A 12,833-nucleotide genomic window follows, 5' to 3' on the forward strand; every position below is an offset into this window, starting at 1 on the left:
AAAATGCAAATAGGATATGAACTATCACTTAGAGAAAGGCTACAGTGTGCCACGTGCAATGCCAGATGCACCAGATGCTTTGAAAACATTCTCACATAATCATCAGAGCTCCCTTGAAACTTGAGTATTATTTTTTTTTATTGAATGTATTTATTTTTGAGAGAGAAACAGAGTGGAAACTGGGGAGAAGCAGAGAGAGAGAGGGAAACACAACCCAAAGCAGGCTTCAGGATCCTAGCCGATAGCACTGAGCCGGATGCGGGTTTCAGACCCACGAACCACGAGATTATGATGTAAGCCAAAGTTGGATGCTTAGCTGACTGAGCCACCCAGGTGCCCCAAGCCTTGAGTATTATTAGATCAGTGATACAGATGAGGCTCACAGAGGTTGAGCAAGTTGCCCAAGATATTCTCTTAAAAAGATATCCTCCCTGGTCAACTAAGAAGCAAGTAATAACTTTGTGCAATTGTTTCCTGAGCTACACATCAGAAAAACTCCTAGAAACACTAGGGAAATAAATGGGCAATATCCTTGATTTTCCCAAATTTCAAGCATTTCATAGGTATTACAAAAATTCAGATGGGTAAAATGGAACAGCCTTGATGGGAAGTTAAGGGACAATGAATGGACTTTAAATCTAAGCCATCCCAGGACTCCAATGCCACAAGCTTGGAAATTTTCTAAGGAAAAATATTAAATTTTTTTTCTTGATGAGCTCACACCTTACAAGTTTAAAAAAATGCTCTCACTAATTAGTAAACTGAGTCCATTTTTATTGGGTTTTTTGGTGATCTTTTAAAAATAAATAATAAAAGCCCTTGTTTACTTACCCAAAGGAGAGAGTCCAGCTCATCGAAGTAATATCACTGTCGCAAAATACAATCTAGGTCCCTTAATCCTGCCTCTTTTGATCTCAAAAGGTGGTAACATTCAGTTCGGAGATCACTCATCTGTAAATTGCATCACATTATCTCTGAGTTATTTAAGAAGCAAGCCCTGTTTGGTTTCAGGCATTTGAACCTGCTAAAGGCAAGAAGAACAGTTTGCCACACAGTTCCAAAGGTCTTCCACTCACTACAGCTGTCAGAGCAAGCAAAATGATCGAACCCATTGGGAATCAGTACGTTGTAGCCAGGCCAGTGTACTCTGCAAATGCTTTTGGGGAGGAACACAAGAAGAAACAGAGATATCACAAGACCTTTCTGGATCATCTCAAAGAGTGTTGTAGGTAAGATATTTTTTAAGGTCCTGATATGAGGAATAAGTGAAACACTTTCTCCTTAACTTCTCAAGCTCTCCTTTCTGGCTTTAGCCCATAGCCTTCAGACTCTTTTTATATTTGCTGTCCAAACCTCCTACTCCCTGTCAGAGCCAGAAAGGGAATCTCTGAAAGGAACACCATCTCAGCTCTCAACCCAATCTTTCCCTATCAGAGGACCAATAAATGAGGGTGGAGGAAAATTCTCAACTGAAACGTTGTGAAATCCAAGCTGAGGATGACAAATAAGCTCTATTATGGCCAAAGAAAACTAGCATTTTTCTTAAAAAAAAAAAAATTCCTTTGGTAGTGACCAGGAGGCGGTCCATATGGATACGAACGTGAATGTTAGTGGGAAAGGTAGTCAAAGTGGTAGTTCATTCTTGAATGTAGTATCACCTTTACCAGTTTTCCTCTACAAGTAGGTACCAATGCTAAAATTTGATAATAATTAACTAAGTGTGGTTTTCAATATTTTCAGCTGTTCTGCACAAAAGACCAAGAGAATTGCCCTGTCTTTGTTCCCCATAGCATCTTGGTTACCAGCCTATCGGATAAAGGAATGGCTACTCAGCGACATTGTTTCTGGAATCAGCACAGGGCTGGTAGCTGTACTGCAAGGTAACTTTTTAAAACTGAGATGGAATTGGGGTGCCTGGGTGGCTCAGTCAGTTAAGCATCCAACGTGGCTCAGATCATGATCTCACAGTTCATAAGTTCGAGCCCTGCGTTGGGCTCTGTGCTGACAACTCAGATCCCGGAGCCTGCTTCAGATTCTGTGTCTCCCTCTCTCTCTGCCCCTCCCCTGCTCGTGCTCTATCTCTTTCTCCAACAATAAATAAAAACATTTATTAGAAAATAAAATAAAATTGAGATGTAATTCATATATCATAAAAGTCATCCTTTTAATGTATAAAATTCAGTGTTCTTTGTGTATATTCACAAGGTTGTGTAACCACCATTATGCAACTCCAGAACATTTTTATCACCAGCACCATCCACAAACCTCTTGTCCATTAGTAGGCACTTTCCATCCATCCATCCATCCATCCATCCATCCATCTTCCTAGTAACAACTTTCTGTCTCTATTGATTTGCCTATTCTGGGCATTTCATATAAACAGAATCACAGAATTTCTTGTGTCAGGCTTCTTCCACTGAACACAGTGTTTTCAAGGTTCATCCATGTTGTGACATGTGCAGGTAATTCCCCTCTTTTCATGATGACTAATATACTATGGTGTGGGTAGACCACATTTTGTTTACCCATTCACCAGGTGTTGGATATTTGGGTGGTTTTCATTTTGTGGCTATTATAAATAATGCTGTTATGAATACTTGTGTACAGGTTTTTGTGTGAACCTGTGTTTCAGTTCTTTTGGGTATATCCTCAGAACTGTAATTGCTGTCACATGGTAACCCATTAGCAACATACAAGGGTTCAAATTTCTACACAGCCTTGTGGACACTTGCTAGTATCTGCCTTTCTTATTTTAGCTATCCTAGTGAGTCTGAAATGATATCTCCTTGTGGTTTTGATTTTGATTTCTCTGATGACTAATGATGCTGAACATCGTTTCATGGGCTTACTGGCTATTTGTATATCCATGGAGAAATGAGTCTTCTGCACATTTTTAAATTAGGATATTTTTTATTGTTGAGTTGCAAGTGTTATTTATATATTCTGGGTGCTAGATTCTTATCCAAGATATGATTTGCAAATAATTTCTCCCATCCTATGGATTGTCATTTCACTTTCTTGATAGTTTCCTTTGAAGCACACAGTTTTTCATTTTGACAGAGCTCAATTTATCTGTTTTTAATTTGGTTGCTTACACTGTAGGTGTCATTTTTAAGAAAACCATTGCCTCATCCAAAGTTAAAAGATTTACACCTATGTTTTCTTCTAAGAGTATTAGTTTGATCTCCTACATTTACATCTTCAATCTCTGAGCTAATCAAGTAACTTATTTTTAAGGTTCAATCTGAAACTCTTAAAGAACTTAATGAGGACTTCTGTGTTTCCCCTTGCATGAAATAAGGACCTTGATGCTTGTGTATTTACAGGTTTAGCATTTGCTCTGCTGGTCACCATCCCCCCAAGCTATGGACTGTATGCAGCCTTTTTCCCAGTTATAATCTACTTTTTCTTGGGCACTTCTAAACACATATCTGTAGGTAAGTGAATTCTTGGGCTAATCAATGCTCACACTGCTTTTTCTTTGTTAACTCCATTAGCCACACCCTGGATTAATTTCAAATTGTGTATAACCCAGGACAGTGGTCATAGTTTCTTGAAAGAATTGGGACTGGGGGTGAGGAAGGAGACCAGAGCTACAGGGGGTGGTCTTTATTATATCTGCTTACATTATGGTTGAAAGACAGTTGTGCCTTAGGGAGGCATATATTGACTACAATGCATCCTCTGCTAATTAGGTCCGTTTCCTGTTCTGAGTATGATGGTGGGAGCAGTAGTTGTGAGATTAACCCCTTCGGAGAGTACAGCTGCTCTGGAAATCTCTAATAGCTCAATGAGTAATGATTCATCAGTAGATGAGTATAAGGTGATGGTGGCAGCCACGGTTACAATCCTTTCTGGAATCATTCAGGTGAGCACTTTCTCGGGTGATCTGCCCTCCCCATTCTGCTTGTCCTCACTGGGGCACATCTTTCTGTGCTTTCTCTTCGTGCCATGCTCGTACTCTTCCCTTTGGTCTGTATCCCTCTTTCAGGAAATAAGAAGGGTCCCTCCCCCCAACTGGAAGTGGAGGAGAAGATCTACAAGGCCAAGATGAATGAATGTGGGTCTAGAGAGAAGGAAAAATGGGAACAGGGAGGCACCAGTGGCGAGGAGAGAAGTGCTTAATTCAGCAAAATACCTGAAATTAATAGAGTCACTAAACATAACCATGTGCAAGTAATAGTGGCACTGGCATCTTTGGAACTTTTTTCTTTCTAACTCCTCTGGGACTGTAATCTAGAGGGAAGGATTTGGGGTTTAGCACATTGAACTTTCCATATCAAAGTTTCAGGGAAGCTGAAGAGGACTGTGGAGGGGCTAAACCCTCATTCATACCCCTGACACAATTGATAGTGAAGAATGAAAATGTCATGGATTCCTCAAGATGTTGCCTAGGTTTATGATCTGTGATATTATTGGCTAAGGCCATTCTTGAAAGAAAGGACATTGAAGCAAGGACATTAGTGGTGTGTCCACCTGACAGACAACACGGCCAGTTCTTTTAAATACTTTTCCAAATCTAGTCTTTGCATGTGGGCCTTTGCATGCCCACAGCTCCGGCTGCATTCCAAGACACGAATGTAAAGGCAACCCAGAGACCCAAAGGAAGGAGAATCTGTCTATTCATGTCACTGCAAAATACTGAGGCTTTGGGGGAATTAACAACTGTTGCCTCTGGTCAAAACCTAGCACTTCTGAGGTTCAATACACAGTTAGGTCCTTCTTATGAAAGCTAGCTATAAAGCCACCTAAAATTACATGGGAAAATTTATGAGGGCTGGTGCTAGATAAGATTTTGCCATGGAAGGTATGTTGGGTGAGTCTTATAAAGATACCGCATCTTAAAAAAAATGGAGCGGGGTGGAATCAGCCTGGTACTTCTTGGAGTATACTAGACTTACATGCTATGTGAACACTGTGTCATGATCCACCTTGCGGGCAGGATATGGGAAGGAACAGGAGGAGGGAACCCCGAACCCGAAGTGTGCCAAAAAACGAGAACACCTGCTTCAAGACATAGACATACAGGCTGAACCTTTACCTTTTGAATCGTTACAGTTGCCGGTGCTTTAGTTTGCTGAGCTGTGCTGGTCATCTACACTCATTCACTTTGCTCTTCTCTTCCCAGTTGCTCATGGGGGTTCTACAGATTGGGTTCGTGGTGATATATCTATCTGAGTCCCTAATCAGTGGCTTCACCACAGCTGCTGCCGTGCACGTTTTGGTTTCTCAGCTCAAATTTATGCTTCAGCTGAACGTTCCTGCACACACTGATCCATTTTCAATTTTCAAAGTGAGTAGTCCTTTTGCCTAAAAAATATTGAAATAACGTCTATTTTCCATCATGTGTCTGGGAGAACTGTCCTTTAATGCCTTTGACATGGGGCTTACTTACAACTTCCAAGAAGTCAATGGGTTGGGAATTTTAGTCACAATGAGGAAAAAATTAGTGGCAAAGGTAAGAACACTGAGTATCAACCACATCAACCATCCGATCAATGTAAACAGAGGAAATTAAGTACCAGTCCTCTGAGATTTGACTCTTAGGTATTATTTAAAAGAAAAACTTGAAATGTATTATTAAATTCTTTACTATTTCATCTCAAAATTTCAAACTTTCCTTAACTTATTTTGAAAGGAATGTGCTAATTGAATGTGAACATTTCCCTATTTCTAAAAGGCACGTCTTATTCTTTTAAAATTGAGGTTCTTTGGGGCACCTGGGTGGCTCAGTGAGTTAAGCATCTGACTTTGGCTCAGGTCATGGTCTCACAGTTTGTGGGTTTGAGCCCCACATCAGGCCCTATACTGATGCTCAGAGCCTGGAGCCTGCTTCAGATTTTGTGTCTCCCTCTTTCTATGCCCCTCCCCCACTCACATTCTGTCTCTCTATCTCAACACATTAAAAAAATTTTTTTAAAGGCCAGGTATTAAGGAGACGCATACTAAGAAAACTTTTGGGGAACAGAGGTTGTTTTCTGTATGGAGCAATGATGATGATTGTGGAATAATGGCCAATGAGACCTAAGAGTGGAAGAGACCAGTTGTGAAAATGTGAAAAGTATCCAGGGAATTTTGATACCAAAGAGTTTCCAAGAAAAAAATGCCAAAAGCATCCCTAAATGAGTGTGATGTCGATACTATGCTAACCTACCTTTCTCACACCTCCATGTGAGAATCTACAAGTACTCATTCATGGTTAACATGAGCAGAACAGAGAATCACTATGTCTGCCTTCTATGTCTGCCTTCTTGCCTCAATGTTTCTTTTTTTTTTTTTTTTGTCTTTTATTTGTTTTTGAGAGACAGAGTTTTGAGAGACAGTGCGAGAAGGGGAGGGTCAGAGAGAGAGGGAGACACAGAATTTGAAACAGGCTCCAGGCTCTGAGCTAGCTGTCAGCGCAGAGTCCAATGAGGGGCTCAAACCCACGAACCGTGTGAGATCATGACCTGAGTCGAAGCCAGCCGCTTAACCGACTGAGCCACCCAGGCGCCCCGCCTCAGTGTTTCTTGTAAATCTATTTGGGAATCATTAAATGTCGCATCCACATTGTCCATTAATATAACCCTTGGGGGGAAAAGCCAAACAAAGGAATAAACAAGCAAAAAGCAGGAGCACACCTATAAAGACAGAGAAGCAACTGATGGTTGCCAGAGGGGTGAGCTCAGAGCTTGGGCAGAGTCGGTGAAGGGGAGAGGGAGATATAGTTGAGTTATAAAATGAATGTGTCACGGGACTAATGGCACAGCATAGGGAACGCAGTTAACGATATTGTAATAGAGTTGCATGGTGACAGATGTAGCTGTACCTGTGATATGCCCAGCGTAACATCTAGAGAGGCTGAATCGCTGTAGTGTGCACCTGAAACTAACATCCTGTGTCAACTGTACTCAAGTTCTTAAAAAGGTCATAAAAAATAAACATGGAAAAGATTTTTAAGAAGGAGAAAAAAGTATAGCTCTTGGTTGTCTCGCTTTTATGATTTTAGGTACTGGATTCCATATTCACACAAATAGAGAAGACTAATATTGCAGACCTTGTGACATCCTTGATTATTCTAGTGATTGTGTTTGTGGTGAAAGAAATAAATCAGCGCTACAAAGCCAAACTTCCGGTGCCCATCCCAATTGAACTCATCATGGTAACTGATCATCTTCAGACTTTCTTCCATAAATCATTAGTTTCCTGCTGTTCTGTCAAAAACACTTTGCCATTTGCAGGTCAGGAGGTGTTGATGGGACTCGTTCCATCTCTGTAGTTTCTGGGTGTAATATTTAGTGTGGTTTTCTCTTCGTGGACCATTTAATGACTTCCTTTTATGGTTTTGGGTTCATTCTCTCCATGTAAGACGTGGGTGGTGCAGACAGCAAGGTCTCGGAGAGGGTGACAGGCCCACCAGAATCAGAGCTGTGGTACTTACCTCTGGTGTCACATTAGAATTGCCCCAGAACTTTTGTAAGAAGTAGCAAAGCCTGGGTTTGAGATTCTTATCTATAGAAGACTATTAGTCATATCTCATATTTCTAACTTGGGCAATTTGCAACTTTGCAGACTGTGATCGCAACAGGTGTGTCCTATGGCTTTGACTTCAAAAACAGGTTTGAGGTGGCTGTGGTTGGGGAGATGAAAAGAGGGTAAGTGTGTCTTTTATGATCAGTCTCCAAGCACTGATTAGAGAGTGAACAGTAGTGACTGATGGAGGGCTGCAAGCTGAAATGCATTAATCAGGCTCAGAACCCTCCCTGCCTCTTGGGAGAATGAGGAAGCCATAGTACTCTCCTTCTAAGAAGGAGCCACAAAGGCCCCGCAGTTCTTAATGTCAGAAAGTCTGTCCTTGTGGAAGAACTCACACGCCAGAGGAGCAGGGATTCACACGCAGGTAAAAGTGGAGCAAAGTGAAAAAGAAAAAATAGGCAAATCAAACCTGCTTCTCCTTCCAAAAAGGAACCAAATGAAACCAGATTTCCTTGTCCCTAAATTACTATAAACAATATGTAGTGTTTTGTTGAGGTTACTGGGGCCAAGTTCCAACAGTTCAAAAGAGACACAGAAGGGAATACCTGTGGCACACTGCTTGAACAATCCAGAGAGACACACTCTCTCTGTCCTTCCTTGTGATCACATTCAAAACAAGGCCAGAGCAACAGTTAATGCCGCAGGAGGATGGGAGGACCCAGACATTGGAAATGTATTGGAAATGTATTGATTGCATTGCATTTATTGGATTGAGAAGAGAGATCCCCTTTTGTGCTGTCTTCTCTCTGTCCTCTGACCATAGCATCAATTTCTTTTGTGTTCCTGTTAAAAAAAAAAAAAGACCTACCTACCTCCCCATGCCTGAGGAGTTTTTGAGAATTCCAGGAATTAGCATTTATATGCATTGTTGACTTTAAAATAGCCAATTTTTTAAAAAACAAACATGTATATAAAAATTTTTTTAGTGTTTTATTCATTTTTTTGAGAGAGAGAGGCGGGGAGAGTATGAGCAGGGGAGGGGCAGAGGGAATAGGAGACAAAGAATCCGAAGCAGGTGCCAGGTTCTGAGCTGTCAGCACAGAGCCTGACACGGGGCTCAAACTCACAAACCACGAGATCATGACCTGAGTTTAACCAACTGAGCCACCCAGGCACCCCACGAATAGGTGTATTTTATTTATTTTATTTTATTATATTGAATGTTTATTTATTATTGAGAGACAGAGCATAATCATGGCAGGGGCAGAGAGATGGAGAGACACAGAATCGGAAGCAGGCCCAAGGCTCTGAGCTTCAGCACAGAGCCCGATGCAGGGCTTGGCCCCACAAACCGTAAGATCATGACATGAGCTGAAGTCAGTTGCTCAACCGACTGAGCCACCCAGGTGCCCTGAAGCCTGCTTCAGATTCTGTGTTTGCCTCTCTCTCTGACCCTCCCCTTCTTGCACTCTGTCTTTCAAAAATAAGTGAATAAACATAAAAATTTTTTAAAGATTAAGGCTGAAAATATATTAACATAGATACTCACAAAATATGAACAGCAAGTAGGAAATTGTTAAATGAATCCAACTCTCCAACTTGCAAGTAATTATACTTTATTTAGAAGTCTTAGGAGATATAAACTACATGATAGATTGATAGATAGTTACAAAATTAAAGAGGATCTTTTCATAAGGATTTGAGAAATAAAAGACAAACTTAAGATCATTTAGTTATAGTCTTGGAGACTTTTCTTAGTAAATAAATCTTGAATGTCAGTGGACCTCTCTCCACAGTGTTTGAGGGGCAGGGGAAGGAATAACTCGCATTTAAAGAGACAGTGTAGCCTGGTAAGCAAGATCACCTGTTCTAGAGGTAGAGTGCCTAGGATCTACTTGAGTTATTTTTTTATCTTGGGCAAATCACTAAACTCTATGCCTCACTGTCTTGGCTGCAAAAACAGGGTAAAAATAGTAGCTATCATATTGAATTCTTGTAAGGATTAAGTGTTAATACATGTGACATGCCTAAGTGCCTGCCCTATGGTAAACGCTCACACTGCATGACTACTATTAACTAATTTAGCACTTAAATTAGGTAGTAGGCTCTTTACACTCCATTTTTCTGGGTGATAATTGAGTGAGCATTTTATTTTTTTTATTTTTTTTTAGAGGGAGAGCACATGCAGAAGCAGGGGACGGGGCAGCGGAGGTGGGGGGAGAGAGAGACAGAGAGAGAGAGAGAGAGAATCTTAAGCAGGTTCCATGCTCAGTGCAGAGTCCAACTCAGGGCTCGATCCCACAACCCTGGGATCAAGAGTCAAACGCTCAACTGACTAAGCCATCCAGGCACCCCGAGTAAGCATTTTAAATTTCTGATGATTGCAAATAAAATATAACTGGAAAATAATTATGATTAATTATTGTTAAGCTGCTGTTAATAAGCATAACACCTTAGAAATGATTTTGTGAAGTCACACATGGACTAAAAGAAAGTGATCATCAATGCAGTAGACACATAGGATATATTCAGATTCCAGAGGGATCTTATAATAATAGCGAACAGGCACTTTGTACCTTACAGTGCATAAACCGTATTCATGTTCTATTAGTATTCTAATAGTTCTAAACAATATTCATTATTTTATTTGACTCCCCTCCCAAATTATAAAGAAAATAAAACAAGTGCTATTATCTTCCCTTTACAAACAAGGAAACTAGCTCAGGCAGGGTACATAGCAGAACCAGGAATTGAACCCAAGTTTTCAGACTGTAAATCTCCACCACACCTCTCTTTGTAAGGTATTTAGAGGCCAGAACAAAAGAATAATAGCAGGCCTCTGGTTATTTTGGTATAAAATGCAAATCTTAATTGTATCATGGATCTTGGATTTATTTTGTAGAAAATAATATTCCAAGCTAACTTTCTGATTCATGGTAGTTGAAGAAATATGTGGTCATGGTACTTCTTCAAGATTAAATCTGGGGTGCCTGGGTGGCTCAGTCAGTTGAGCGTCCAACTTTGGCTCAGCTCATGATCTCATGGCTTCTGAATTTGAGCCACACATCAGGCTCTGTGCTGCCAGCCCAGAGCCTGGAGCCTGCTTCAGATTCTGTGTCTCCCTCTCTCTCTGACCCTCCCCTTCTTGCACTCTGTCTTTCAAAAATAAGTGAATACACATAAAATTTTTTTAAAGATTAAGGCTGAAAATATATTAACATAGATACTCACAAAATATGAACAGCAAGTAGGAAATTGTCAAATGGATCCAATAAACTTAATTTCATTAAGATTTAGGTCAGAAACAGATGTCGACAGGAGCTGAGCATGTCAGTAAATTGGTGTTGACTTGGAGATACTCGTGCCTTTCATAATATAATTAGTAAATATCAGTGAACTGTTCTAAATTCATAAGGTACACAGAAGGCTTTTCTCTGAGTTGAACGTTTCCCTGACACTATGTCACTGTAAATGCCCTTCTCCACTGGGGACACAACTGGCTCTAGCAGTTCTGTGGAGCCCAGGGCAGAGTCCGAGGCCCATGTGTTTGCTAAGGGCTTCTCGTGAAAGGTATTGTTATCAATGGAGGGAAGATTTTCTCGCTTCCCTTGTCTTGAATTGTGTTTGTTCAAAGACCTTCATCCATGAATAACTATTGGAAGGATTATGGGTGATGCTTTTCAATCCAGCATGACAATACAAGTGGGATCTAAGACATGTCACATGAAGCTTAAAGGGATACAAGTGTACATTATGGTGTGGCGAAACTAGCAAAATATCAGATGCACCATTATCATGGTACTGTATTGATTTTCTTGTATCAAATTCAGGCAGCATTGCTTTTCAACAGTAAGACAACAGATTCCAAAGTTTGTGGTGGTGCTAAATTCTTGCTGGTCACACTCCAAAGTGAGACAAAACTCAGCCTGGACTGCATTCACTCATTGACTTGCCCAACAATTATTGACCAGCTGATGTATGCCATGAAGAATGCTCAGTCCTGGTCATAGGAGAACGAAGTAGTCATAGTCCCTGCTCTGTGTCAGGGAAGCATCCAGAGCTGTAGAAGCATAAAGAGTCTCACCTACCCCTGACCTTGGTGGTGAAAGAAGACTCTCTGGAAGGAGGAAGGCAGGAGGATGAGGGGAATGGTTGGGGCAGAAATGAACAGCAAATTAGAAGCTTCCAAAGTGAGAGTACAAGTGATGTCTTTGAGAAACAAACAAAAAAGCTTGGTATGGCTGAAGCATAAACTCTAGGAAATGGTAGTGACTGAGCAGGAGTGGGGTGGGGAAGGGAGGAACGGGGGCCTTGCTAAAGAATTTGGGCCTTTCTTGAGGGCAAATGGATGCCATTGAAGGTTTATTAGTTGGTTGATGACATTCAAACTGAGCTCAATTTCCTTTACAGGTTTCAGCCTCCCATTGCACCTGACATGCAGATTTTCCAAGAGACCATTGGGGATAGCTTCGGCATCGCGATCGTTGGCTTTGCTGTGGCCTTCTCAGTGGCCAGTGTCTATTCCCTCAAGTACGATTATCCAATTGATGGCAATCAGGTAAGGTTACAAACTACACTGGATGTCATTTGGCCACTTAAAGTAATATTGGATGGTGCCACCTTTAAAAAAGATTTTCCTCTTCATTCTCCTGCCAGGAGTTAATAGCCTTGGGATTGAGTAACATATTCGGTGGATCATTCAAAGGCTTTGCCGCAAGTACCGCCCTCTCCAGATCAGGGGTTCAGGAGAGCACTGGAGGCAAAACACAGGTATTTCAGAGTCTTTGCTGCCAGGGCTGCCCTGGCGGTGTACCAGGAAATCCAAGCCAGGGGAGAGGGCGATTTTGTGATGAGCATCTTTCCATCCTTACAGATCGCTGGGCTTCTCTCTGCTATCATTGTGCTGATTGTCATTGTATCCCTTGGATTTCTTCTGGAGCCACTACAAAAGGTAATACCTGTCTGTCTTTGGGTACTCTCTCTCTCTTTCTCTCTCTGCTTTGGGTGAAGATTCAAGGACCCAGGTTCTTCAACTCTGGAAGCACAACTGAATGGGAAAATGAGCTAATGGCAAACTCAAGCACTCTTCCTAATCAATACTCTTGCATCAAGAATATTTGTTTTTCTGCTGGCAGCATTTTATGAATGTTAGGAATGCAGGTGCCCCAGCTACCTTATCTACTCTACCCTCCAGCATGTCTGTAGCCCTGAATATAATTAATGTTTGGAAGGAAAAACACCCTGGCACGGCAGCTTCCATATGCATTGACGGGAGTGAAGATGTTCTTAAAGGTTGAGGTAATCGAGGCCACTATCAGCTTCTGAGAGTGGTGCTGCCAGCCACACAGCCCGTCCTTGGGAACCCGCCCTGCAGTTCC

General features: G+C 41.3%; 1 protein-coding gene across 1 annotated transcript in view; it reads left to right on the forward strand.

Annotated features, from left to right (window-relative positions):
* The first annotated feature begins 1,098 nt into the window (after nt 1-1,098).
* The window catches only part of SLC26A3 (solute carrier family 26 member 3), a 25,139-nt gene continuing 13,404 nt past the window's right edge, over nt 1,099-12,833 (forward strand). Inside the window, exons 1-10 of the mRNA XM_029956726.1 lie at nt 1,099-1,229; nt 1,741-1,880; nt 3,327-3,437; nt 3,696-3,868; nt 5,129-5,293; nt 6,989-7,141; nt 7,552-7,634; nt 11,866-12,013; nt 12,112-12,225; nt 12,329-12,406. Coding sequence (XP_029812586.1) covers nt 1,099-1,229; nt 1,741-1,880; nt 3,327-3,437; nt 3,696-3,868; nt 5,129-5,293; nt 6,989-7,141; nt 7,552-7,634; nt 11,866-12,013; nt 12,112-12,225; nt 12,329-12,406 — 1,296 coding nt within the window. The remainder of the gene's footprint in view (nt 1,230-1,740; nt 1,881-3,326; nt 3,438-3,695; nt 3,869-5,128; nt 5,294-6,988; nt 7,142-7,551; nt 7,635-11,865; nt 12,014-12,111; nt 12,226-12,328; nt 12,407-12,833) is intronic.

Source organism: Suricata suricatta, chromosome 2, assembly GCF_006229205.1.
Source record: "Suricata suricatta isolate VVHF042 chromosome 2, meerkat_22Aug2017_6uvM2_HiC, whole genome shotgun sequence".
Taxonomy (NCBI): Eukaryota; Metazoa; Chordata; class Mammalia; order Carnivora; family Herpestidae; genus Suricata; species Suricata suricatta.